General features: G+C 41.3%; 1 protein-coding gene across 2 annotated transcripts in view; it reads right to left on the bottom strand.

Annotated features, from left to right (window-relative positions):
* GTF2F2 (general transcription factor IIF subunit 2) overlaps positions 1–14,327 on the bottom strand; it is a 77,535-nt gene extending 63,208 nt beyond the window's left edge. Inside the window, exons 1-4 of one of the 2 annotated variants that reach the window (XM_077781392.1) lie at positions 14,173–14,327; positions 7,816–7,889; positions 7,301–7,319; positions 6,398–6,542 (exon numbers count right to left, since the gene is read on the bottom strand). In XM_077781392.1, the coding sequence (XP_077637518.1) occupies positions 6,398–6,542; positions 7,301–7,319; positions 7,816–7,889; positions 14,173–14,238 (304 nt within the window). In that variant the 5' untranslated portion in view covers positions 14,239–14,327. The remainder of the gene's footprint in view (positions 1–6,397; positions 6,543–7,300; positions 7,320–7,815; positions 7,890–14,172) is intronic. The other variant, XM_021528463.3, reaches the window with a different exon arrangement.
* Positions 14,328–25,582: the final 11,255 nt, after the last annotated feature.

Here is a 25,582-nt window from a genome sequence, read left to right as displayed (position 1 = left end):
AAGTTACACATTTATACAAAATCAGTAGCAGGATTATGCTCAAGCAATGTACATTATTCATTTACCTCTCTGGTTAGCCTAGACAAACATTTCTGTATATTACAAAAATAACCAGGGCTCTGCAAAACTTGCACTTATTGGCATGAGGTAATTTTTTGACCTTGATCAACCTAATTGGCATTAGGTAATTTTTTTACCTTGATCAACCTCTTCTCTACCCTTTTTACCGGACGTGGAAGAATTTATTTCTTCCAGCTTTTCCTCTCTGATTATTTGTCCTGCAATGATACTATAGTCCATTAGTATTTTTTGTCAAGTACAACGAATACATATAATCAGAAACATCTCCTGTTCCATGTAGCAGAGAATCATAAGTACGAAACAGACACAGTGTTGCAAAGTGACTTGTTAAAAAATTATCACTCTGGTGAATGGCAGAGTCAAATTCAGAAGCAGGTTTCTGCAAGAAATTCCAATCCCACATTTCAAGAAATGGCTACCAGTAGATGTATTGTGGTAACCTGAGTTGTAACCCCTACCAAGTCCTGTAAGATTAAACCCCTCCATTAATTTGTCAGTATTATATTTGACTGTTCCTCCTATATTTCTCCTTTTTATGCATCCTCTGATGCAGAGAACAAAAAGAACATTTTCATTTCCCTGAAATACAGTTAGAAATGGTAAAACATACTTGTCCTTTGCTTTCAACTCAGCCAAGTTACAGCTATCACTGCTCTCACAGGCAAGAGTGAATTACTGCTCTAACTCAGAGAGTAATTTTCAAGTTCAGTTGGGTTGATAATTTCTGCCATTTACAGACTGGATATTAAAAGAACTGAAAACATGAAATATTTTAGAAAACCTTTTTCTTGCCACTGATTCTCACTTTGAAGGCTTCTGTCCCTCTTTTCTCATTGAGATGGCTAGAGAGCCTGAGGACTAAAATCAAACATAAAAACCGGGATCTTACAGCTCCTTCTTTCTTTACACCAGGCAGCTGTCATTAGCCTCAGCAGCCGAAGGCACCTGCTTTCTCTATGAGAAACAATCATTATACGGCCCCTTCCCAGCCATGAGTATTCACAAAGTGAGTAAAGATCCCTGCCAACTTTCAGACATACATCCAGGATAGCTTGTTTGCAGAAAACCAAGTATTTTCTCATTGATGTAATTTTTTTGTGCATATTTGGCACACTTCCAGCATGACATAAAATAAATGCCCAACCAATACCTTAACTCAATTGTAGCTTAATGAAGGAAACATTCAGTATACACACAACAAGCAGAGACCACAAAACGAAGAACATACAAACAAAGATACAAACACTTGTCTGAAGTGAGAAGCTAGATGGAACTGGACTTCAAGCTGATCAATTTCAACTCAGTTTCAATGGAAGACCAGAGCTACCTCACTGAAACTATTGCCAAAGACATCACACTTGAACATTGCTAAGAGCATCTCTGATTCAAATAGCAATAAATGTACTTCATGTCTACAGGGAAAGTGTGTGTGCTTGTATCTGTTCTCAACAGAAGAGACAAAAAACCAGACAAAATCCAGGTCTTGCAAAAAAGTGGCATTTTTCTTCCTCATCATTAGACAAATCAGTTTTGTTATGATTAGGTCACAAGTTCTGCTTTAAAAATCTTCTCAGAATTAATATAATGAAGAAGGTAAAGGAAGTTGTACTATGTCTACTGAATATATTTCATTAACGCAGACTACAGCTGCTCAGCCTCCTCTACAACATGCAGGAGTTGACAAATGGCAACAGACTGGGGTTGGTTAGTTGGGGTTTTTTGCTGCTATTGTGGTAGTGGGGTGTTGGTTTTTTACACATACATCAGTGAGACTGGAAACAAAAGGTATTTTAAATCAATGAATTTTGCAAAAAGACTATTCCCATCACATGGAGCCCATTCTAGCAGACCATATATTTTGTGTTTTATATCCTCAATTGTTTAAATTTGTACAGGAATTAACAGTCTATAGTTTTAATAACAGAAATGAAAATAAAATAGCTTATCCCTGCCAACCAGCTGAACCTGCTTTACAGTACTTTTTTAACCTTCCAACATCCATAAGTAATTAAAAAAATATAATTTCCATTTTTTTGAGATGGAGAAGGGGTATAATGTAAGTAATTGTTTTCTAAATGGACTGTATGTCTAAATAACACACACAAAATTTTGAGCCATCAAAATGATGTCTGTAATTAAACTAGCTTGAGCCTCAAATTCTCCTTTTCTGATCAAGGGTTTAATCTCAAAAATATTTGGAAATTTGCATAAATGCCATATATTTGAAAGGCTGCTGCTGCTTCTATTGCTTTTGATCATGAGGCTGCTGATAGGTTTTCTGCTTCTGTAGTCCAGAAAAGACTGAAGTACAAAACAGAACAAAGAAGCATTAGGTTAGATCCCAAAATCTTCTGGAGACTGGAATATGTGGTTAAGTGACAGCCTGAACAGAAACAATTGGAAAGTACTGTTAACGTAGACAGGTACACGTCAAAACTCCTCATCAGGTTGCACTAAGATGGCAGAATAGTGAGGGTGTTTATTTCCTAAATAACAGTTTGATGAGGCATTTCAGAATTCAGATACTTATCTAATAGAATTGGAAACAGTATTGCAAGGCATCAAGATTCTGAGCACACTGTATTTTACTGAGAATAATTAAGGGTAATTAAAGAAGTAACTGCTTTAATGAAAGACTTTTATTGGGATTTGTTCCCTTTACATTTCTTTAATGGCTGGGCAGAGCTGATATTTAAAAATACAGATATACAAAATACAGAATAAAAACCTCTGAATATTCATTTTCACTGGAATACAATTGCACCCTGTATGTTTTATGGTAGGTGTGATTCATGTTCAAACTCAGAAGAGGTCCTTTCATACATGAGAAGCTGTATAAAGGAAAAAACCCAACAATTCAAAACAATGGGAAAATTTTCAAGGAATGTGAGAATAAAGGAGCTGTTCTTTGGTATATAGGCAGAGTAACGTGTATAATTGAACAAGAACACAAAAAATAATTGAGTGTCACTAACTGAATTTCTGAAGGAGAGAAGGCTCAGGAAACTGAAGAAAAACAAAATATTAAAAGCCAGCAATGTTCTGTGAAGCATAAAACAGTGAGACAGTCCGTGCATGAATGCTGCTCAGAAGCAAAGCTCTGGTATGTGTTCTGCCAATGGAATTCTTTGAACATTTTTTACTTTCAGTAAGATGGAAAGAGCATGAAAGAATTTAAAGATGCAAAAATAGACATACGGCTATCCCACTTACAAAGGGGGAGTTGTGAAGATATATTCAAAATTTAAATAAAATGAATCATCTCATCCAACTTTACAGAAATATCTTATACTTTATCTGTATCTACAGTGTAAAATCTTTTCCACCCATCAGTCCTTTACAGTCTGGGATGCAACTGCCTGCCAAGGTCTATGTTTTCACAAGTCATATTAGTAGCACATTTTTTCCAAAAAACAGTTCAATAAGAAACTTTTATCAGTATCTTTAACAATTTTACTTATATTAAGATCCAGCAAACCTTAACTATGTGCTGGCAGAAAAATTAAGCAATGGGCAATTAAAGCAGTAAGGAAGGCAATGTATTATCATAATCAGAAAAGTCTGCAGTTAAATGTTTAACAAAAGTGTCTTCCCATTCCTTCTATGAGGAAAGAAACTGTTGAATTTCAGTATTATCTTATGCCAGGGTGTCTGCCAGCACGAACCTCAGAAAACAATTTTAACCAAATATACCCTATGTATCAAGCCCATGAATTGCCCCTAGATAGTTTCTAGCTATATGCACATATGAAGAATTCATTTTGTTCAATAAGACACATTAAAATATATGCAAAATCTTCTGCTTTTCACCCGCCAAAAAATCACAGCTATGATAGCTGATGACAAAGATGAGATAAAATGACTGGAAGCACAAATAGCATTGTAGCATAGCAACTGTTGATGTACATATGGTGATGTTTATGGAACAGAATGTGGTTCATATTTAATGCAGAAATAACACCAAAACCAGCCTAGACAGCAAGACCTAGACAGCAAGAGACAAGTGTGCTTTGGATCTCTCTGCAGACATGACAGAAGCCATGCTTCAGCTTTGCTACATTCATGTTTAGGAATGCCACCACAGGCCTCAGTGATCTGCCCAGCAGGGAGACAATGCAAGGTCCACACATGCAACAGCCTTGCAAAGGGACCAGGGAGATACTTTGCAACTACCACCTTCAGAGTACTCAGTATTATTCACTGGGGCTATTTCAAATTACAGAAAAAAGAAAAGAATATAAAATAAATTGGAGAAATCCCACAGCTAATCCAAACAGAGGATGTAGCATGTGTGAAATCCAGCACAGGACAGATTTTTAATAGTATCTGGGATGGGAGCCACTTTACCAAGCTTTCTATTAGCTCAGATACACATACACACTGCAGAAGAGCAAGAAACTGCAATTCATCACACTTCGAACACAATAAATTTCACCTTAAAAGAGCCTATTGCTGTCCATAAGGGACCACCAGAGATGCAGACATTTACAATGAAAGAATTAAAGGATTTCTTCCAACACTACAAGTAGGAGAAGCAAGTTCAGTTAAGACAAAGCAAAACAAAATCCACAGAAAATCCATTCAGAAGACTAGAAATTACATCATGCAGAAAATATTAAATTACTTGTCAAATCTGATCTTTTTTCTTGCTCTAAATGACCTGATGAGCCAATGTGAAGTGCTGAATTATCTAGAATATATAAACTGCCTACAGCATCTTCCAAGATCATAGCATATTTCAAAAAAGTCATCAAAAAGACAGTCTCTCCAACATAAGGATCCCAGGTTTAAAGGACTACACAGAGAATAGATCTTGGGATATGCAATGTCCTCAAAAAAAGGGTGGAGTGGGGAACAAATCACAAACCCACAATCAAAAAAAACCCCACCTTGTATAAAACAAACCCAACTGCTTTAAGCTATTTGCTCTGGTTGATTTAAGTCAGTCCTCAGTAAGGGTACTGACTGAGAGCAACAGTGCATCTTTTTTATCCATATTTCATTGCCTGATTCCTCAACTGGACTCTTCTAGATGACATCTGCAGTTCCATACCAGCTTAATCTTTGGCCCATGGTTCAAACTGACATATTGTTTTACATGGTGCAGATTAAAAAAAGAAAATGGACAAGATGCTTTTCAGAAAAAAAATATGCTAATTATATCTGGTCTGTGAACCTAGGAATGAATGAATTTCAATTTCCTATTATTGCCTTACGGTGGATTGACCGATGTGCAAAGATATGCAAGTTCTTACTGAGTGTTTTTTCATGGTCAGTATAGTGGGTTTTTCCATGGGGATTTTCTGGCATCCAATACAGTAGCAGCCTTTCTTTCAGTTGGGACATCTGTACAGTCCACCCTTCAGACACCTGTTTTCCCGCTAGCTATAATTCACTTTGAAATTTGTTGAAAATGGACATGGAGTTCAGAACATGCCTATACATTTAACCACATGGTGCCTCTAAGAAATTTCAGAAATATGGTGACTGTATGGAATCTGACAGAAATTTGGAATATTTGTGTCATGTTCATTTTTCAAAGCAAAAAAAAAAAAAAAAAAAATCAAGCAAGAAAAGCACAATAAAGTATATTTTTGACTGTACTGTCACTGTCCCAACTTAAATGCAACAGCAAAAGATTTTAGCCATTTTGCATTTAAATCACTTTCAGGGAAACTCACTGTCTGCATGTTATGCTTGCTAATCTCAAACAAAAACAATTATGACAGGGTCTATGCTTATTCAGTGCTTCATCCCAATCATTTCTCATGTAACTAACCACCCTTTGCTCCCAGTTAAAATAGTAACTTCTACTCAGTAAATCCACATCCTCAAGTAACTGTTTCTAGTTGCTGTGAAATGAAAAATTATTAATTGATTAAATTTTAAAAAATGAACAGAGGAAAAATCAGCATTCTTATAAAATTATAGTCACAGCTGAGTCCAGTTCAAGGAGAAAAGACAAATACTAGTTCATACAAAAAATATATGGGAACAGAAAATGATAGTTTTTCAGTCAAAACCCTAAAGGAGAATGTACACAATGTACTGCACTCTGTATTGCAGTCCACATTCCCCCTGCTGTCTCCAGCAGACTCGGAACTGAAATGTACATGATAACCCCAGAGAACTTAAATCAGTTGCTCAATCACACACAAGTAAACAGACAGACACAAAAAAATTACAATAGTGTTTTCTACACAGAAAACACCAAAACAGCCAAAATCTGACTTAGGAGTCTTCTGTCTTTTTCAGCACTGAGTTTATTGAAAGCAGACATACTGGTAAAGTCATAACAACTCTAATTCTAACTTACCTACTGAAGTTTCTGTGAACACTGTTAAGGTCTGTCCTCCCACACTTTGCAGAAGAAATGGATGTTCCCTTGGTGCACTGACTGAAGCAGGCTTTCCTCCAATATCACTGATGCTTGCAAGCTCTTCATTCAAAGTAAATGACACCTAACAGTCACAATTGCCACAGTGTTACCAAACAGACTCAACTGAATTGTTTCCCAAGTTATGGAGAAACAAAAAGAGAGAAAACATAAGTAGTATAGCATATTTCTATTTCAAAAATAAAGGGTGATATAAGAGTCCTTCCACACTGATCTCTTGTTGAAATACAGAATTCAAAGCTTTCATATACCTAATAAAATTTACTCATGTTTCAAAAAGATAAATTACCTCCTCCTGAAGTCAGAGAACAATTTGATTTTACTTGTTAAAATATATGGCATTGAGCCATTGCTCAGTATGAGTGCTGAAAAATGTTTTGCATAGCTAGCTGAGTTCCAGAAAAAGTGATGAAGTACCACAAGTGTTACTAGCCTGGGACTCCTGAATTGCATACAGCCCAGAAGAGGTTTAAACACAGCTCCTTGGCCATGTTCACATTGTACGCTCAATAGTGAAGCTAAGGAAGCTTGAAGAGGGATACTTCACACCAGCACTGCATGCTTTTCCTGTGCATCCTCCTTAGCCTTTTGTACTAACACACCTCAAAGTGTCTGAAGACAAGGTAAACAAAGTGAGGGAACAGAGAGACCTGATGCAAGCCTCACAGGCATCTATGGGCAGAACTACTAACAGAATTCCCTCCTCCTGATTCAGTGGTACAACGCTTCACTAGAGGTATAACAAAAAGTACGTGACATTAGAAACCAGCACATTCTAAACAGTTTTTATAATTCAAAACATAAACTTTAGCAATTACTTACTTCCGTTCTTCCTTGATTTCTGAAAAAGAAAATATGTAATATTTAATAAATATATAAATATTAAAATATATTTAACAATGTTTCCATAACCTAATTCCTCAAGTTTAGCTTTCCTGATAAAAAAAGCAAATTCAAATTCTACTTTAGTTATTCATCTTCATTCCTGGGCTGTTCAATTGTTTGTTATGCAGATGCCCAAGAATAAATGGGAGAAGTCAGCATGTGAGAACAGGAGCATCAAAATAACACAGCTAAATAAATGCAAATTCTGCAGTTAGGGTTCCTCAAACCTAAAAAATCAAACCTCATGTAATGGGACATTGTGACTCCCCAGTATAATTTTGTACAATTTATATTCCTAATCACTACACAAGCAAACATTACTCATGGATCAGAGAAATATGCACACTGTTGGCAAGAAAAATAATTATGTCTTAGAACAGGTGCAACATATTCTTATTTTACACAGATAATTTCTAAGAAATGCAATCAGTAAATTTAGAGTAAAGGCTTACTTGACAATCCTTAGTTTTCCCACTTCACCTCTTCCTGAAGCTTTACTCCACTGTTGTGACAAGTATTTGGGGACCTAAGAAAAGGCAATAGATTTCAAGAAAAACAGATTTTAAAATTCTATACAAACTGTGTATAAGTAAATACTTTAAATACTTTTACCCTGACCACTTCAGAATAAAGTATGAGCTAAACATAGTAGACAGCAGAGAGCCATAGATGGTTTCGGTTGGCAGGGGCCTTAACAGACATCTAGTCCAAACCCCTGTAATGAGCAAGGACATCTGCAACTAGATCAGTTTGCTCAGAACTCCATCCAACCTGACCTTGAATGCCTCCAGGGATGCCACATCCACAGCTTGTCCGGGCAACCTGTGCCAGTGCCTCACCACCCTCATTATAAAATATTTCTTCCTTACATCTAGACTAAATCCACCCTCCTTTCACTTAAAACCATTACTCATTGTCCAATTATAGGCCCTACTAAAAAGTCTGTTTCCATCTTTCTCATCAGCCCCCCTGAGGCACTGGAAGGCACCTGTAAGGTCTCCCTGGAGCCTTTTCCCCTCCAGGCTGAGCAGACCCAGCTCTCTCCATCTCTCTTCACAGAAGAGGTGCTCCAGCTCTGCAATCATCTTTGTGGTCTCCTTTGCACCTGCTGCAGCAAGTCCACATTCTTCTTATGCTGGGGGTCCCAGAGCAGGATGCAGCAATCCAGGGTGGGGTGTCACCAGAATCCCCTCCCTTGACATACTGCCCAGGCTGCTTTTGTTTCAGCCCTGGAAAGAATTGCCTTTCTGGGCTGCAAGTGCACATTGCCAGGTCATGTCCAGCCTCTCATCTGCCAGCACCCCCTCAGAGCTGCTCTCAGTCCTTTCCTCCCTGTGCACTGATACTGGAGGTTACTCCAACCCAAGTGCAGGACCTTGTGTTTGGCCTTGTTGAACTTTATGAAGCTTATGCAAGCCTACTTCTCGAGCTGTTATATACATGTACATGCACACACACACACATATATACACATATGTGTATACATATTCAGTAAGAGAGAATAAAGAGAATAATGCGGCACAAAAATAACACCAATGTAGAGTCTCAAATGAGAAAAATCTTAGTAACTTCAATCTCAAATACTACTATCCAATAATAAAAGGCAGAAAAATATCAGCATCACATTCTTAAACTAAGGAGTCCCAGTATTTTATTGGGTAAAATTATACTTTTAAATATTCATTAGAAATTATCATCTCTCTGGGGAAAAAAAAATCAACCAACCAATCACAGCGATGAGAAGTTCAGCAATTTCTGCTGTGAAGGGAAGGCTTAGAGTCTGGGAACCTCAGACACGTTGCGCAGAAGGCACAGCCTACTGCCACTCCTCCAACAGCAGGACCACCCTAGGGCAAATCTGCCTCCCATCACTCCTTCCCATCTCTTCACTGCATTGGGCAAAGTCTTTGTGCAGCTGCTCAGTATATGGAAAGCAGACTGGTCTAGCTAGGAGCAGTGGCTGACTTCTAACAGAACAACTGCACGAAGTAGTGATTTGTCCAGGAACAGGAACAAGACCTGCATAAATTGAGAATTAAAAGCTGCTGCAGTGCTGTTACCTCACCTACACACTAATTGCAAAGGCTGTGGTATCTGCAGCATTGGGTGACCTGGCTCAAAATGTGCAATAAAGGCTCTGGCAAGCAGTACACTCCTCAGAACTATACAGCCATGTTCTTTTACTGGCACAGCAAAGCTCGACCTGGCTCACACAGTCCACAGCTACCGAAAACATCTGTGCCCATGTGGAAAAACAGTGTGCAGCACAGCCAGTAACAAAGAGAAATACACTAAGCTATACCTGGGGCATTTTCTGTTTCAAGCAGCAAAGAAGCATTTTGAAGCCTAATTTTTGTCTTGTATAGAGTAAGAACTAAGCCAAGCTAGGGAAAAAAAGAGCCAGTTCCAAGAACTTGCTGACAAAGAACAACCTCCTAACTTCCTAAAGCTCAAATTAAATTAACACTAACTTTACATTTATCAGTTATTCAAGAACCCCAGATCTTGGAACTGGTGCTTAGTTAGCATTTACCTTTAGACTCACAGCACCCCATGAAGTACATGTGGAACAGCTACAAAATCGAGATGCTTCCAACTGCTCAAACAAACTAAATGGCAGTCCAGGTTCCCATAAAGTTCAGACAACTTTGGTCAAAAATACCTCAAAAGCACAACAGAAAGGCATGAATTGGCACTATCTATTGGTACGTATTTTTTCAGTTTTCAAAGTGGCAACTTTCTACAGCAGATCCCATACCAGCTCAGATACCGTTTTCTTTCTAAAGTCAAGATAAATGCTATAACATGCTCCAGCTGGCTCAACAGAAATATTACTACATGCTTACACCTAATCTCTGTTTATACTGCCAGATAATAAGGTAGATGCACATTCAGTATGAGTGGACAAGGAGTGAAGGGCTCTCATGGTGTTAAAATCACTGACTTGCTATATAATACATTCAGACTGGGAATTAAGTCAGATTAAGAGGTTGCAGATCAATCATACTGTATGGGAAGGTCTCAAAGAGTGCATTTAATCATCTTTCTGCTGGCCTACCTGCAGTCAAGGGCTATGCAGAGCAAGACAAAGAATTATGAAGGGCTGTGATCAAAGGATTACTTCCAGCTACCCATAGGTACTTCAGATAAAACCAGGTGCTGCGCACAAACATACATGCTAATGACATAAACAATCAGGAAAGACTAAATAAAGTCTTAAATGCCATAGACATCTTGTTTTGCACCTTTCTTTTATCTTTAACATAATAAATATGGTAAAGAGTCAGGTTTCAAAATCTTAACAGTCCTTGAAAGATGCACAGAAAACAAGAGCAACCTGTTTCTATAGGGCAGAATTTTCACAGATCCCACAGAAAGATTTTGAAAACTACATATGCACAGAAAGAGAGACCTGCCCAACCAAAAGGCAACTGAATGTTGTTTCAGGACAAGTGGTCTTTATTCTGGGATTTGCAGGTACAAACAGTTCTCTCTCCAAAAAAGAAAAAAAATTACAGTTTAATCACTAGAACAAATGTGATGTACTAAGGAGCTTCACTTCTTCCCACTGCTGCTCTCCTCTTGCTACTCACATCACAGCACTGCCCAGGCTGCAGTACACGAGGCATGCTACAGACAGTGTAGGACACAAGGGCGCCTGCTCCACTCATCTTTCAGCCTGGGCACAGCTTCCTACCTCCTTTAGAAGGGAACACACAAGCAGTCCCTCTCTGTAACAAACTAATTCCACTTTTCTGCAAAAAACTAAATTAGCTCTTTCTCTATATAGCAATACATATGCAGTGCATACAACAGAAACTAAGGCTGATGTCAGATTCTATATTTAAATTTTTCTTTAAACATATAAAAATAATTAAATAAAGGTATCATCTTTCTAGCTATAAGACAATGCAACAGATTAAATTAAAAAATCTGACCAACACACTCAGAGAGCAAGAAATTAACATTCTAATGGCTAACACTAAATGGGCTTCACTTTACCACAAGTACATAACCAAATACTACTACTATTTCTCCACTTTAGCTTTCACTGAAAACACAAAAATAAAAATCTAGTGGCTTTCTGGATTTGTACTAAAGCAACTCACTCTCTTTATAGTACCTCCTTTTACTGCTCATGCTTCTAAAATACTCATCACTACCTTTTTTTATTGCCCGTTAAGTAGCCTCTCTGGAATACTTCCTGTGCTAGCACAAAGCATGCTAAAAGGAAATCAAATAAGCCAGGTTTTTTATTCCATCAGAACTGAATGCTCTCTCCCTCAAAGGAAGGATAAATTCATCCTCATTGCCCTAGCTAGTGAAGATAAAAAGTACAGGTACTACACAGACACTACACTGTCTTGCCTCTGAGTTGGAAGTCCTACTAACAGATGTGGTTGTTTCCAAGTTCAAGTCCAAAGGAAATCAAAAGATAAAATCCTGCATACCCCATGTTATCATCTATCAGTGTTAGCATCTTTTAAGTATTTTTTACTATCATTACTAAAAAAGAAGACAGATGTAAGGTCAGAACACATGCATGAAGGACTACATCAACATTTACTCGGAAGAGTAATAGTCCAGCTTTCCTTTCAGTCCTGTTTTCTCATTAAACAGAGTGGCACCAGCTGTAAGAACAAATTTGCCTGAAAAGTCCTTGCTTCAGGAAACATCAAACTGTATCAGACTAAAGGACAAGCAAGTTCAGTGTCCTGTCCCCAAATGCAGCTAGTGGCAGTTACTTCAGGAGGAACATACGAAGAAAATTTATTTCCCCAGCATGCTCTTCTAATTTCTAGGGTGTTTTAGCAGACATGGGGTTTGTCAGCATATTACTTTTTAATCTCTGAAGTCAATTTTCTTGCCAGAATTTGATTGTGTTTGAGCTTCTGCAAAGTTTTGAAATTCAGAACTCCTAATTGCAAGAAGTTCCAAAATTTAAATGCACATTGTGCAAAACAATACCTCCTTTGCTCTTGCTGAGCCCCAGCAATTAATTAATCTGACACACCTCTAATTCTTGTGTCTGAACTGATTCTTTCCTGTTCACCTTTGCCTATTCACTTCTTCCTTATCCACCCATGACATTACTCATTCCTTCAGATCTCTGCAAGATTTCCAAATCAATCCTCTTGCCAGCCTAAAAGGTTGGTATTTAGGAGTTCCCTCCACAGCCATCATTCCTTGTTGCCAAGACAAGATCTGGTGATCTCCTTTTTACTGTTCCCGGGTCTGCACACTTTCTACAGTAGGGGGAATGAGACCATGGCTACGCAGAGCATTCTGGATAGAGGCAACATGATGGTACAAGAATATTTTCTCTTTTGTTTTCTGTGCTTTTTGTAATCATGTCCAATGTTGGCTCTGCTCATTTGACATATTCTTAGAGTTATCTCCATGTACAGAAAAAAACACTCCTCCTGAATTACAACAACCAGCAGAAACCCAACTGCTGCATACAAATAATTCTGATAGTTTTTCTCTAAGCACACCAGATTAGTTCTTTCAGATCTTAATTTCTTAATTTCATCTGCCATTTTATCATCCTGTCACTCAGAACGTCATGATCCAGTTCCGCAGGTTTCTGCTGCCACCAGGGAAAAGCTATTGCAGTTAGAGCACTTGCACAGTGCTCATTGGGGCTTTGTGATATCACACACTCAGCCATCAGAAGAGGAAGCCAACACAGCAACCTGCCCACCAAAAATTCTGCACAGCAAAGCAAGTCTGAAATCCCAACCGTTTTTAAGGGCCGCAGCAAGCAGTTTTAGTAGCTGAAGTGTGATGATGTTACACCCCCCTCACCACCCAGGACTAGTACCTGTCCCCACAGGTTCTTTCAAGTTGATGGTCTGAAACTATTCCTAAAGAACAAAGGGGATGAAGGAACTGTTTCTCCCAAGACAGAATAAATATAGGTCTAGAAAAAGAGGAGCACACCCAGAGGGGACACGAAGCAGGCAGGGCACATGCTCCCCCATCAGCTTCAAGTTCCCCTTTCTGAAACAATGCTTGGTATTGGCAGGAAAATGTCTTGACAGCAAAAACACTGACTCCAGGGAACAGAGCAATGCCAGCCTGTTAGTGGTGGCACCAGGCTGGACTGTGGCCCTGCACCAAACAGGTTTGATTTGACACCCTCGCTACCTTTTCACAGCCCCCCCACTACAGCTGTATTTCACTAGCACCAAAGGCAGCTGTAATGACAAGACACTGGCATCCTCTTTCCTTGCTGGATGTGGACAGTTTTAATCAGGACGTGAATCTGGGCACATTCAAAACATTGTCCAACTCTCAAAGTTTTGGAGAAATAAAAGTTACATGGCCACGTTTGTTGCTCATCGCAAACCACTAGCAAGGACAAGGAAAAGATGTTTTACTGTGAGGGTGGTGAGACATTGCACAGGTTGCCCAGAGAAGCCGTGGATGCCCCATCCCTAGAAATATTCAAAGCCAGGCCGGATAAGGCCTTCGGCAACCTGGTCTAGTCCTGGATGTCCCTGCCCACCGCAAGGGGGTTTGGGACTGAATGAACTGTAAGGCTCATTCCAATCCCTCAACATTCTGATTCTGTGATAGCTCCCGGCAGCCCTGCGGTGTCTCCTTTACTGATCGGGCACGGGGTCCAAGCCCGCGCTGTCCCCGGGAAGGGGAGCAGGCACAGCGGCTGTCCCGGGCCACCGGCCGAGCCTGGCGCGGCAGCCGCGGCCTCACGGCGCCAACCCGGGCACGGCGGGGCGGGACGAACGGAGGGACCCGGCTGCCACAGGCCGCGCTGGGCCGGGCCCGGGGCCGCGGCTCCTCACCTTCACCAGCCACATGCCCGTGTTCTGCTTGGCGCCGGTGAGGTCCAGCTCGCCCTTGTCGCTCATGGCGGGGCAGCGGCCGGGCCGGGCCGGGCGCCGGGCGAGACGAGCGCGGCAGCGGAGCGCACCCGGCACACGGCGGCCCGTGAGGGACAAACCTCCTCCGCCCGCACGGCGCGGCGGGGCGGGCCCCGCTGCGTCGGAGCCGCGGGTTCGGGTCCCCGCCCGGGCGGGGCCGTGGGAAGGGACGGGAATCCCCCGCAGAAAGTTCCTGTGTGACAGGATAGCCTAGGTTCGAAGGCACGTGTAAGGACCATCGCGTCCAACTCCCGGCCCTGCACAGGACGTGCCCGAGTGTCGCATTTGGACAGTGAGAGCACTGTCCAAATGCTCCTTGAGCGCTGTCAGGCTTGGTGCTGTGCCCACTCCCGTGGGGAGCCTGTTCCTGTGCCCAACAACCCTCTGGGTGCAGAACCTGTTCCTGATACCCAGCCTGAACCTCCCCTGACACAGCTTCAGGCCATTCCCTAGGTCCTGTCACTGGTTATGAGAGAGATCAGTGCCTGCCCCTCCTCTTCCCTTCCGAGGAAGCTGTAACTGCAGCGAGAGCTCCCCTCGGTCTCCTCCAATATAAAGAGACCAAGGAACCTCAGCTGCTCCTCATACAGCTTCTCCTCAAAGCCCTTCACCATCCTCATTGCCCTCCTTAGGACGCTCTCCAACAGCTTAATGTCTTTCTTACACTGCAGCACCCAAAACTGCACGCAGGTTTCGAGGTGAGGCAGCACCAGCGCAGAGCATAGCAGGAAGTTATTCCCTCCTGGTACCAGAATAGTTATCCCAGCATGCTGTAATGATCTAGAAGGACTGGAGGAGAAGCCTGGAGAGAGGAGGTACTACCATGATAGTGCCCTTCTGTTTAGGAGGGAAATGGTGGCTAGAGGACTAGCTTCTGTGAAAGGGAATCAGAGCATCATGGTGTGCTCAAAGGCCAAGAAAGTTAGAAAACACAGCTGGTGAATCACTTCCTGGGAATAAAAAGTAAAGATTTAAGCTTAGCTTTCCAGAAAGAGAACTCATGAGGAAGTGTTGGGCTAGGCTGTCCAAAGATAGGAGGGCATCTGAGACACTGAAAATGTCCTGTGTCAGGAAAGTGCCTGCCCATCCTAGGTTGAGGTGGGTGTATTTGGCTAAGAAAAACCCAAGTCCTTATTTTACAGTTGTCACTATCTCTGGGGAAGTTTTCCCCCTTTGCAGTTTAACTTTGTTATCTCCCTTCTATCCACTATAGGCACAAGAAAGACATGGACATGCTGGAGACACTGGCATGGGTTGCCCAGAGAAGTTGTGGATGCCCCATCCCTGGCAGTGTTCAAGGCCAGGTTTGCCAGGGCTCTGAGCAGCCTGGTCTAATGGAAGGTGTCCCTCTCCACTGCAGGGGGTTTGAACTAGATGATTTTTAAGGTCCTTTCCAATCCAAACTGCTCTATGATTCTATGGCATGGAAAGCATTTCATTAGCTTCCTCTCTTCTTTATTTTATCCTTTTACTGAGATGTAGCCCTTTGATTTACCTCCTCTCATACTAAATAACTTCCGTTTGTTCAGTTCAGTCTCATAGGTCTATTCTCTAGACCTCTGGCTATGTCCATTGCTCTCTGAATTGCCCCCAGTACAAGTTTACATCCTCTTTGAAGTCTGGTTGCTCAACGGTGAAGGTTATCTGAGTCTGTACCAGCAGCAAGCAGAGGGTATTTTCTGGTACAATATGCAGGAAATTGCTAATCTGGCTCATAAAAAATGATCTCAGTAGTATTATATCTCAGATATGAGAGTCTGCCTTTCTAATTATAGGCAATCATCTAGGTAACCAAGGAGGACAACATTTTTATATGTATCTGAAGCAATTATGGCTAACACTGAACTATTATATTGACTAGGGTAAGTCACATTTAAAATTAATTGCATTTTAAAATTGCTTTTGTTTTTACATTTGAACTGTGTTTTTCTGTAGAACTCAGCTTGGAGGGTGGATAAATCTTTTACTGTTAGTTAACTTCCACTGAAAATTCAGTTTTCTTTAAGACAACCTTACATAGGCCTACTAAGGGCTCCTCAAATGCTAATAAAAATGGAAGTGGGTGCATCTCAACAGTAGTTAGACCAGCCCCATTTTCTGGGACTGTGTCACCCCCAAATATTGTAGGTCTAAGACCCTTTGGTTTTGTTCATCTGGAAAAAGAGTGGATCTGGATCTACACAGACAAACACCATTGCTTTACAACCTGCTTTGGATCCTGCTCATAGGATCATAGAACAATTTGGGTTGAAAGGGAGCTTAAAGACCACCTAATTCCAAACGCCCTGCCCTGGGCAGGGACACTTGCCACTAGACCAGGTTGCTCAGGTCCATCCAGGTTCCATCCAACCTCGCTTTGAACACTTCTAGGCATAAGGCATCCACAATTTCTCTGGACAATTTGTTCCAATGTTTCACTAACCTCATTTGGAAACATTTCTTTCTGATGTCCAATCTAAACCCACCCTCTTTGAAACCATTGCACATTGTCCTTTCATTACAGGCTCCGAATAAAAAGTGTCTCTCTTTCTTGTGAGCCCCTTTAACATACTGAAAGGCTGCAAAAAGTTCTCCCTGGGGCTTCTGCTTTTCCAGGCTGAACATGCCCAAATCTCTCAGTCTGTCTTCATAGGAGAGGTGCTCCAGCCCTCTAACCATTTTAGTTCCTTTCCTCCAGACCTTATCCAACAGGTCAGTGTCTGCCTTGTGCTGGGAGCTCCAGGGCTAGATGCAGTACTCCAGGAGGGATCTCAAATGTTCCCCCGGGATAAACACTGAATTAACAACAAAACTGTCCCTCTACCACTGCTCCCAGCTCAGTCTGTGTACTCAGATCACATGCACCATCACATTTCAAAAGAAAAAAGCAATGGAATGGATGTCTCTAACAGGGGTGACATTTGCAGCAAAGCAGCATCATGGGGGCTCAGATGGGCCTGTGCTCCACCAGATGGAAGGAGAGGAGCTCCACTTGCAGAGAGCCCAGCAGCAGGTGGCAGGAGCATGGCTGACCACCTCAGGACTCCTTAGGGAGGGAATCCATGAGGAGTCATCACTCATATTCCATGTGTAAATGACGATAGCAAAAACCTCTGTAAAAGCCTGACAATCGAAGTGGCTCAGCTGGCAACCCAGAGGGGAAGGCGACCAGGCAGAGATCTTTCCTGGCTTCCTCCAGGCAGCCTTTCCATAGCTGTTTCCATGGAAACTGAATTTAAAGGGACAACAAGCAGGAAAAAGTACGCATTTTCATTAATTCCTCATTTAAAATCTCAACCTTGTGTTTACCAGGGACACATTTAGTGCCATGGAGGAGGACCCAGGGGCCAGCTGTTGAGCTGCAGAGCTGTGTGTTAGTCACCCATTTTCTTCTTGCTTGCATGGAAACAGATGTGTCTGAGAAGAGAGATGGCCAAATTGAGACTTACACAGCCTTTCATTTTTATTTTCCTCTTGTCCTATTAGGTGAGATGAAGAGTTGGCAGCATCATCAGCAGCCACACAGAATTTCTGTTCAAATGTTTTAGGAACAGGCTAATTGATGCAACCTGGTGGTAGTTGGTGAAAATCAGTGCAGCGGAAGATGCAAAAAGCCTGATGCTTCCCTGTTGAAGCTGATGGGAGTTTTGCATTTTGGAACCCATGTGCTTTCCTCAAAGCCCAGCAAGAACTAGGGAAGATGTGCTCCTGGGAGCCGGTGTTCCCACAGAGTATCAGCGATGGACACCATCAGAGAGGATTCCATGTGCTGGAGGAGATGAGTGCTGCCTTTATTCTGAATACCTGAATTTTCAGTCAGCAAAGACCTCATGGACTTATGAGGATGCCACAAAAACTCAAACTTAAATCTCAAAACTACCATTATTGTTTGAACTGCTTGAGTAAGAGGAGGGAAAACTTTTGCCATCTTCAACTGTAATGCATCATTCTCTCGTTTGTGGTGCAGTTGGTCTGTGTAAGCTGGAAAAAAAGAGAAGAAATAATCTGCAAAGACAAAAAGAACATCTGGGCAGATCATTATTATTTATTTTTAAATAAGAGAAAATAAATTCTGCGTAACTTACTCCAAAACAGGGTATGGTCTGCATACCTATTTCCTGAGGCAGCAAAGAATTTCCAGTGTGTCTTTTTAAGACAAAATATATGTTGGAGCTTTTGTGTTTTCAAACTGCTTTTGAGCAACATGTTAATAACAGACTTGTTTAGTCCAAGCTGTTCTGTGGCACAGAGTTGGAAAACATCAACCACAGGGCTGAGCTCCTATTTCAGTAAAATCCTAGGCAGTATGAAATCTTCAACATGGCATTTCTGCTGCAAAACACAACACAAAAAGGCAGTTCTGAAAAGATGGCAGCCTTCATTCATTCATTTATAATTTTTAATTCTTTCTATATATTTACAGCCATACATTTTTATCTATGCTATATATTGGAGAATACTTCGTTTTCACAGTAATGGTGCTGCGCCTCTGCTTGCAGTTCCAACCCATACCATGTCTTCCATCAGATTGACAGTGTGCAGTAAATTTGGCTGTAGGCAGCTTGTACTCTTGCTTATTAGGATTTTCACCATATCAAGGAAGGAGTGGGAGTGGGGGAAGAGAGAAAATTGAAAGACGCAACTGCAAATTATTTTTTTCAAAGGAAGAAAACACTTGTTAGAGAATTTCAGATACTTGGTTTGAACCTAATTTAAAATAATTTTTTTAATGACCATAAAATCGGCATTATCTTTTTAACTCAAGGTACTTTTTGTGCCTCTCAGGCATAAAAAAATATTATCTAGCCTTTTTCACCATTGTCTCTCAAGAAGGAGCTTTAAGCATGCAACATTTTCAACCTAGTAATAGTACAAAGGTAATGTGAGGTTTCATCAACTTGTTACTTTCTAAAGTGCCTTTTCATTGTAGGTATATAGAAAATGTTACATAGAACTGAGTTTAACCTGTTCTTCTGCACTCCTTGATATTTTTTCTGATCTTCTTCTCTAGTAATGTACTACCTCAGCACAAAAGGTCAGCAGCATCTATAGTCGCTCATCTCCTGGACTTTCCACTAATGAGTTGGTGAAGAGCAAGGCATTTTCTCTTCAGCTACTGAAAAAAAATGTTACAATGGATTTAGTTCCCTTATGTTATAATTTAACAAACTTAATTCTATGGCACTGATATTCCCCTTATTTTGTAGGTATAGGCAATGAACAGTCACCAAGGTATGTTATTGATGCATAAATTATCTCCTAATGAACTACTGTTTTGCAGAGGGAGCTTCCAATGAGACTAGGAGAAGGCTGTGTGACTAAACTGAGCAAAAACAACATTATTGACCAGAAGAACAAATCTACAATGCTCCTATATAAAAACAGGGCACTTCTATTGGAAAGCTTGCCAGCCTGAAAGCATAGGCAGGTGTATACAATTTTGAATTTGTGTGTACATATAAATGCAACAAAGGCATCTAGTTTGTGGGTGTCACTGCTTCAGAGGTGATCACTCTGGGACTCTTCAATGCCACATGTGTCACTGCTGTCATTAAAGGAAATGAGCCACATGCTGTGCATCTAACCTCGTGTCCCACCCTTGCACCTAGTTGCAGCTCAGCCACAGCAAAGAGCAGCGCCTCACAACAAACTCTCACTGAGATAATTAACTGGGGATATCAGAGGTGTCTGCTTCATTACTGCTGTGTGCTGCCTGCCAGTTCCCTCCAAAGTTTTTCCACCTAATGGCCTTTGCTGATAACTCACTTTTTTCCTATATGCTGCTTGTTGGCACTCCTCTAAAACAGTGCTAATGATCTAATAAATATGATTATGCAAGAGTGGTTTGTCTCCTTTCAGCATAAGCTAACAATGCTATTACAGACCAGAGGAAAATACATTCTCTTTGACACAAAGAACAGTTTTTCCACCAAATTGAAATAAATAAGCGGGAATGAGTAGAAAGTGTTATAGACCTGCAATTGGATCATATTTTACTGGATTTCTATTGATGGATGAGGTTAAATAAGGTCTGAAATTTTGCCTCCTAGTTAATTGTTATGGCGTAAACATGAAAAGAAAAGAAACAGAAATGACATTTCAGTCAGTGGGAGGAAAATAAACAGAAAAGGAACCAAGGAAAACAGAAAATAAAACCAGTGAGATTAAGAAAATCCAATGAGTACACAGGGGCCAAATGGTCATGAGAGAGGCAGAGACCACAGATAGTCCTGATGGCCTCATGTTGTTTCATTTTATCTTCTGGCAAATGACACATGGGGCTGGGGGGAAGAAATACAGTAATTCTAGGATTACTTATTATCAGAGACCATTTCTTGATAGCCTGCTTTTTGTTGAAAAGTGCAGACTTACCACTGAGAACACTTTCTCCCAGAGACTGAGCATTTGGCAGCAGCAGCCCTCAAATCAGCACTTGCAGCTTGTGGGATATGTCCTCCTCCCTCCTGAAACTCACTCCCTGTTTCACATGTACTTGTCATTTCTGCAGACCCCACATGATCAGGTCAACTCTTCATTTGATATATGAGGATGAGTCACTGAATCTTTTTCTAACAAAGCTGAATGTTAACCTCTTTGTTAAAATACCTGAACTTTCTTTGTTCACATGGAGAATTTCTCGGGTGAAAGAAAAAGTATCTTTCTAACAATACTAAGAATAAAGAAGTCTGATTTCTCTTCCACTGGAATCTCTTTTGATTGACTTTGAGTCCTTGTTTTGGCTGAGGTAGGCTTTTCCCTCATTATTAGTCTTAGGTATTAATACTATGTTAATAGATGTATAACACTTTTCAAGATGTAGAGTGCTGAAACTGAAAAAGAGAAATACGTAACGATTTTCTCAGCATGTGGAGAGATGAGTAGCAGATTCATGATTAAATTTCTTTGTTTTGCTTTCCTTGACCTTTTGTTCTGATCTCACTGACGTATCAACCATGCTTCTGCTGAAGAAAACCAAGACATCAGAAGTAACTTGTGCCTGCCAGCTCATCGTGCACATTCAAGGCATACAGAATCCTTTGCAGAAGGGAGCCCACTGCTATATTAGAAAGAAGAACAACACGAAATCATTGAGATGACTGCTCAATAAAACTCAGCTTTTGCAAATCAAGGCAGGTCATGCAAAGTGTCCATGCACCTTGGTGAGTTGTAAGTTTGGCATGACGTCTGTTTTGAGCACTTGTGGTGAACTCATTTTCCCTCTTGTAAAACACTGTTGATTGAACCACAATTATGGTTTTGATGAGGGACTTTGAACCGGCCTGTGGAGTAGCAGGCGATTGCACACAAAGAGAAGCAAATGTACAAAGAATGGGTAGCAATTTCCTTTGGGTACAATATCTACTTAGCTGACATGCCTGTGCAGAACAAAAGGCCTGGATATTAAACCATCCGTTGCCTCTGCTGAGCAACAGTGCAAATTACTTCTGACAGCCATTAAGAGATGCTTCAGTCAAGCACCCATGACTGTACAGCTCTTCACTAGAAAATTTGCTGATATTTTGAAAACATTGTGATATTTCACTAGTCTCAGAAATCCTTGACAACTTATCAAAGATGAGTTGATGTCTCCGCACTAGTAATTACTCCTCTAACCTGCTAGAGCAAGTGCCAGATATTCACCTTCCCCTTAGGAGATGAGAAGTCTCTGGCAGATAATAACATATTTTTAAGTTATTTAGAGCAATTGTCCATTCCAATCCTCTCCAATAATGTAGTTTCTGAAAGCTGCTTTTGAGAGTGCCGGGAGAGCGCTGGCTGGTAGCAGATTTCCATTTTTCCACTGTTGTTAGTCTGTGCTTGTAAACTGTGACCCAAAATAGAAATGAGAGTGTTGTTTGAACAGCCAGTATTTGCTATGAAGAAAGTGGCTCAACAAGTAGGGGCAGATCCCACGGCCTCTGCTCAAGTGAGTCATCTCCCTGCACGCAAGTGGTGCTGTCAAGTTCAATGAGCCTGTCTGTGCAAGGCTCCAGGATCAGACTCATCAGCCTCCCGTCATCCGTGGCATGGGGACAAGGATGTGGATGGCTTTTGCATTGCTGGTCCTCTGCATATCTGTGCACGGGTTTGTGACTATACTCTCAGTGAGTGAGAGTGTGTGAGGGAAAGATGCAAAAAAGGTGAAAATCAGCAGAAAATTACAAGGCATCTTCCCCTACTTAAACAGAGTCCATAAAAGTTAATATGCCACTGCAAAAAGTACTGCATTGAATATAAAAATGATTCCTTGAAAGAGTCATTGTAATTGCAAAGTCAAGTAGCCAAACATTAAAAAGGATAAAGTTTAGGCTGCTCACACCCTAATATTTCTGTATTTCTATGCTTCTGTATTATAATAGAGGCTTGAATGTCATGACTACATAGCATTAGCTTGTTTTTCTATGGGAAGGAAGCCCTTGGGGTCACGTTGTCTCTGTAGGTGCCTGCTTGACAGTGGCTCTCTCCCTAACTTTTTAAACTATCCATCACTTTCACCCAAAGCCTAAAGGTACTATACTGCCATAAATCTATAGAAATTAGAGGTCCAGTTGAGGAAAGAGATGCTGTTAGAGATGCAGTGAGAGAGAACAAGAGCAGTGTAAACCCAGCCCTTAACAGCTAACAGAGCAACCTGAGGGAGGAGAATGCTTAAAATACTACAGGTATGAGAAATGCCTCAGCTGGTCTCATGCTTTATTAAAACCTTGGCCACAGTAAAAGTTTACCTACTCTTTTCTCTAAATGGAATAAATATGTATTGTGCTGATTCTCCTTCCAAAGGTTATCCTGCAGGCTGGGTTTCTGCTGGTCCCAGAACTACTCACTCTTCTGCCCAGCTCAGTCCCACACTGTCAGCATTTCCCATGGGGGCATTGCTGCAGCATTGGCTTGGCCCACACTGTGGGGATTCCCTCATCCTCTGCCCTGCTTGCTGCCTTCCACGAGCAGTGCTTCTTCTCCAAGTCATCTCTGAAGGTCTCAGGATGCCTGGCTTCAAGGAGAAGAGATTCAAATCTTCTCCCACTGTGGAAATGTACAACAGTAATTACACAGCTGCCCTGGGAGCTATTGGGAGGATACACTGTCCCTCTCATGCAGTAAGTTGACAGTGAATGTACAAAATCCTGGGTGAGGGCAGTGCAGGTAGCTGTGTGGAGAGAGACTGGCCATGGTTTGGAGCAAACACAAGCAGTGACAGATAAGCAGTGGGGGAGATGGCAGGCTGGAGTGCCTAAGCCTGAGCCTGTCCTCCTTCCTTTTTCTACAGATGGGAAACTGAAGCTCAGTGAAAGGGCAGCTCAGATGATGCTTCCCTTATGGAGAGGGGCCTCCTGAAGGAGTGCAGAGGTGTTTCTTTCAGGCAGGGGCTGAAAGAGTGAAGGGGAGTTTGAGCTTGCAGGTATTTGTAGCTGTGTGTCATTGTTGCTACTCAAAAGTGAGCATCTCTTTTAAATTAGTGCTCAAACCCCACTCTGTCCTGTGAAACAGAATTTAAGATCTTCTGTGAAGCATGTCATAGTGCTCTATTTTTTAGAAACCATATCCAGTCACTCCCTTGCTGCCCCTCCTATTTGCAGTCTATGAAGCCTTTTGGCATGCCAGTATTGTAAGAGCCAAATGTTTCAAGATAAAGATTTTTATGTAGGTGTAATAGCTTTTCGGGTGCCAGCTTATACATCTGAAGAAAGCAGATGAGTTTTGGGGCGTGTACACTCCTCAGAAAAGATGAGGTGAATTTCAAACCTAACTGCATCTTGGGAACAGTTGTCCTGGGTTTAATTAGACCTGTGTCTGAGTTAGACATCTGAAAGCACCCGTGGAATATAAAGAGTATATTGGTGGTTATATCCTAGGGGGAAAAGAGATGCAGGTAATTTGTAGAATAGTAGCATGATGTAGAGCACTGGGAGATTGATAATTGGAAAAGGTGCAGAGAGAAGGATGGTAATGTGTTCTAAAACATTAGTATTCGGGAAAGTAATGTGATACAGTTCCCAGATTTACCTCACAAAGATGTTGTAGAATTTTCTTTGAGAATCAGGGCTGGAAGATCAGAAATGGAACAACTACACTGTAAGAAATATAGCCTGTTGGAAGCACTTCATCCCCGCTGACTCTTTTGAAGAGTTGAAGACGGTATCTTTTGACAGGCTGAGAAAGAAGATTTCTTTTGCCTTTGCAAAGTTGTGCCCAGTGCATTTCAAATTTCCAAGCATTTGGCAGATTTTCACTGTCTCGTATTAGCTGGTGAACCAAGAATTCCTCCTGGTGAAGAGTTTTTAATATGACTCTGTAACCAAGACTATTCAATTGCTAATTGAGAGGGTACAGCAGTCAAAATAGGATGATACTTCAGCTGCCTGTATCATTTCACTTGCTATTGTTATTTGCATGTTGGTCAAGATTTCTGCTTTTTCTGTGTGCGTAAGCCCAGATGAGACGTTATAGGCTTACTTGTCCATGTTCCAGGAGGTAACAATTTGTTGGCCTGTGCCTATCTCTGAGTGCTAGAGAAAATCACCACCAACTGGGGGGCAGCCAGGCAGCTCCTTCCACACTCCATTTTCCAGGACCCTGATGAGCAGGATTTGACAAACAGGTATGGGACAGAAATTTCACTGGTTGCCTCAGCTGATGGTTGTGATACATCATCTCAGAAGCTGACAAGGCAAAGTGGATCTCTCCACATCCTTCAAGAAAGCAGGCCATGAGATTCCTACTGGTCAGCTCAGCCTCACAAATGGAGAAGTCTGATCCTCTGGGATGGACAGGTTCCTTGCTCACAGATCCACTCATCCTGCCATTGCTGAAGCCCCTACATGTGTAAGCAGACCTCAGCCAGCCTCCTTGCCTGGGGTACAGCATTGCCAGAGCAGGTCTTGGGGAGCAGCTTCTTAGGCACCAACACATTTCTTGTCAGCATTTGTGACCTGAGAGGGTTGAAGGCTTGTAGGTGGGGGTATATTTGGTTAAAAAAAACCAAAAACAAAACTACCAAAAAAGTACTGCTTATGCTAGCAAGAGTCCCAAATTTAAGTCCATATTCCAAAACAGAGCTTTTTAGCACACTGTGCTAGGAACTCTTCAATATTGGGAGTGCTGGGGTTTTGTGCTTTGAAATACTTTTAAAAAGTCATATTTGTGTGATCTTTTGTGACACAGAGTCTTGTGGGTGAATCAGAGCTGACACCTGGAGTAGATAATGCCAGCTTGCAGGAAAGCTGCAAATACATGGAAAGGAGGGCCTCCTGCTGCCAAGTTTTTCAGATAATGTTTGAATTTAGTATCATTGCAGATCCCCTTCTGGGGAAAGGAGACTTGTCCTGCTAGAGTATCAATACTGAGCAGAAAC

The sequence above is a fragment of the Lonchura striata genome, chromosome 2 (genome assembly GCF_046129695.1).
Source record: "Lonchura striata isolate bLonStr1 chromosome 2, bLonStr1.mat, whole genome shotgun sequence".
Classification (NCBI taxonomy): Eukaryota; Metazoa; Chordata; class Aves; order Passeriformes; family Estrildidae; genus Lonchura; species Lonchura striata.
The sequence above is the reverse complement of the archived record's forward strand: the minus strand, read 5'-3'. Positions and strand labels throughout refer to the sequence as shown.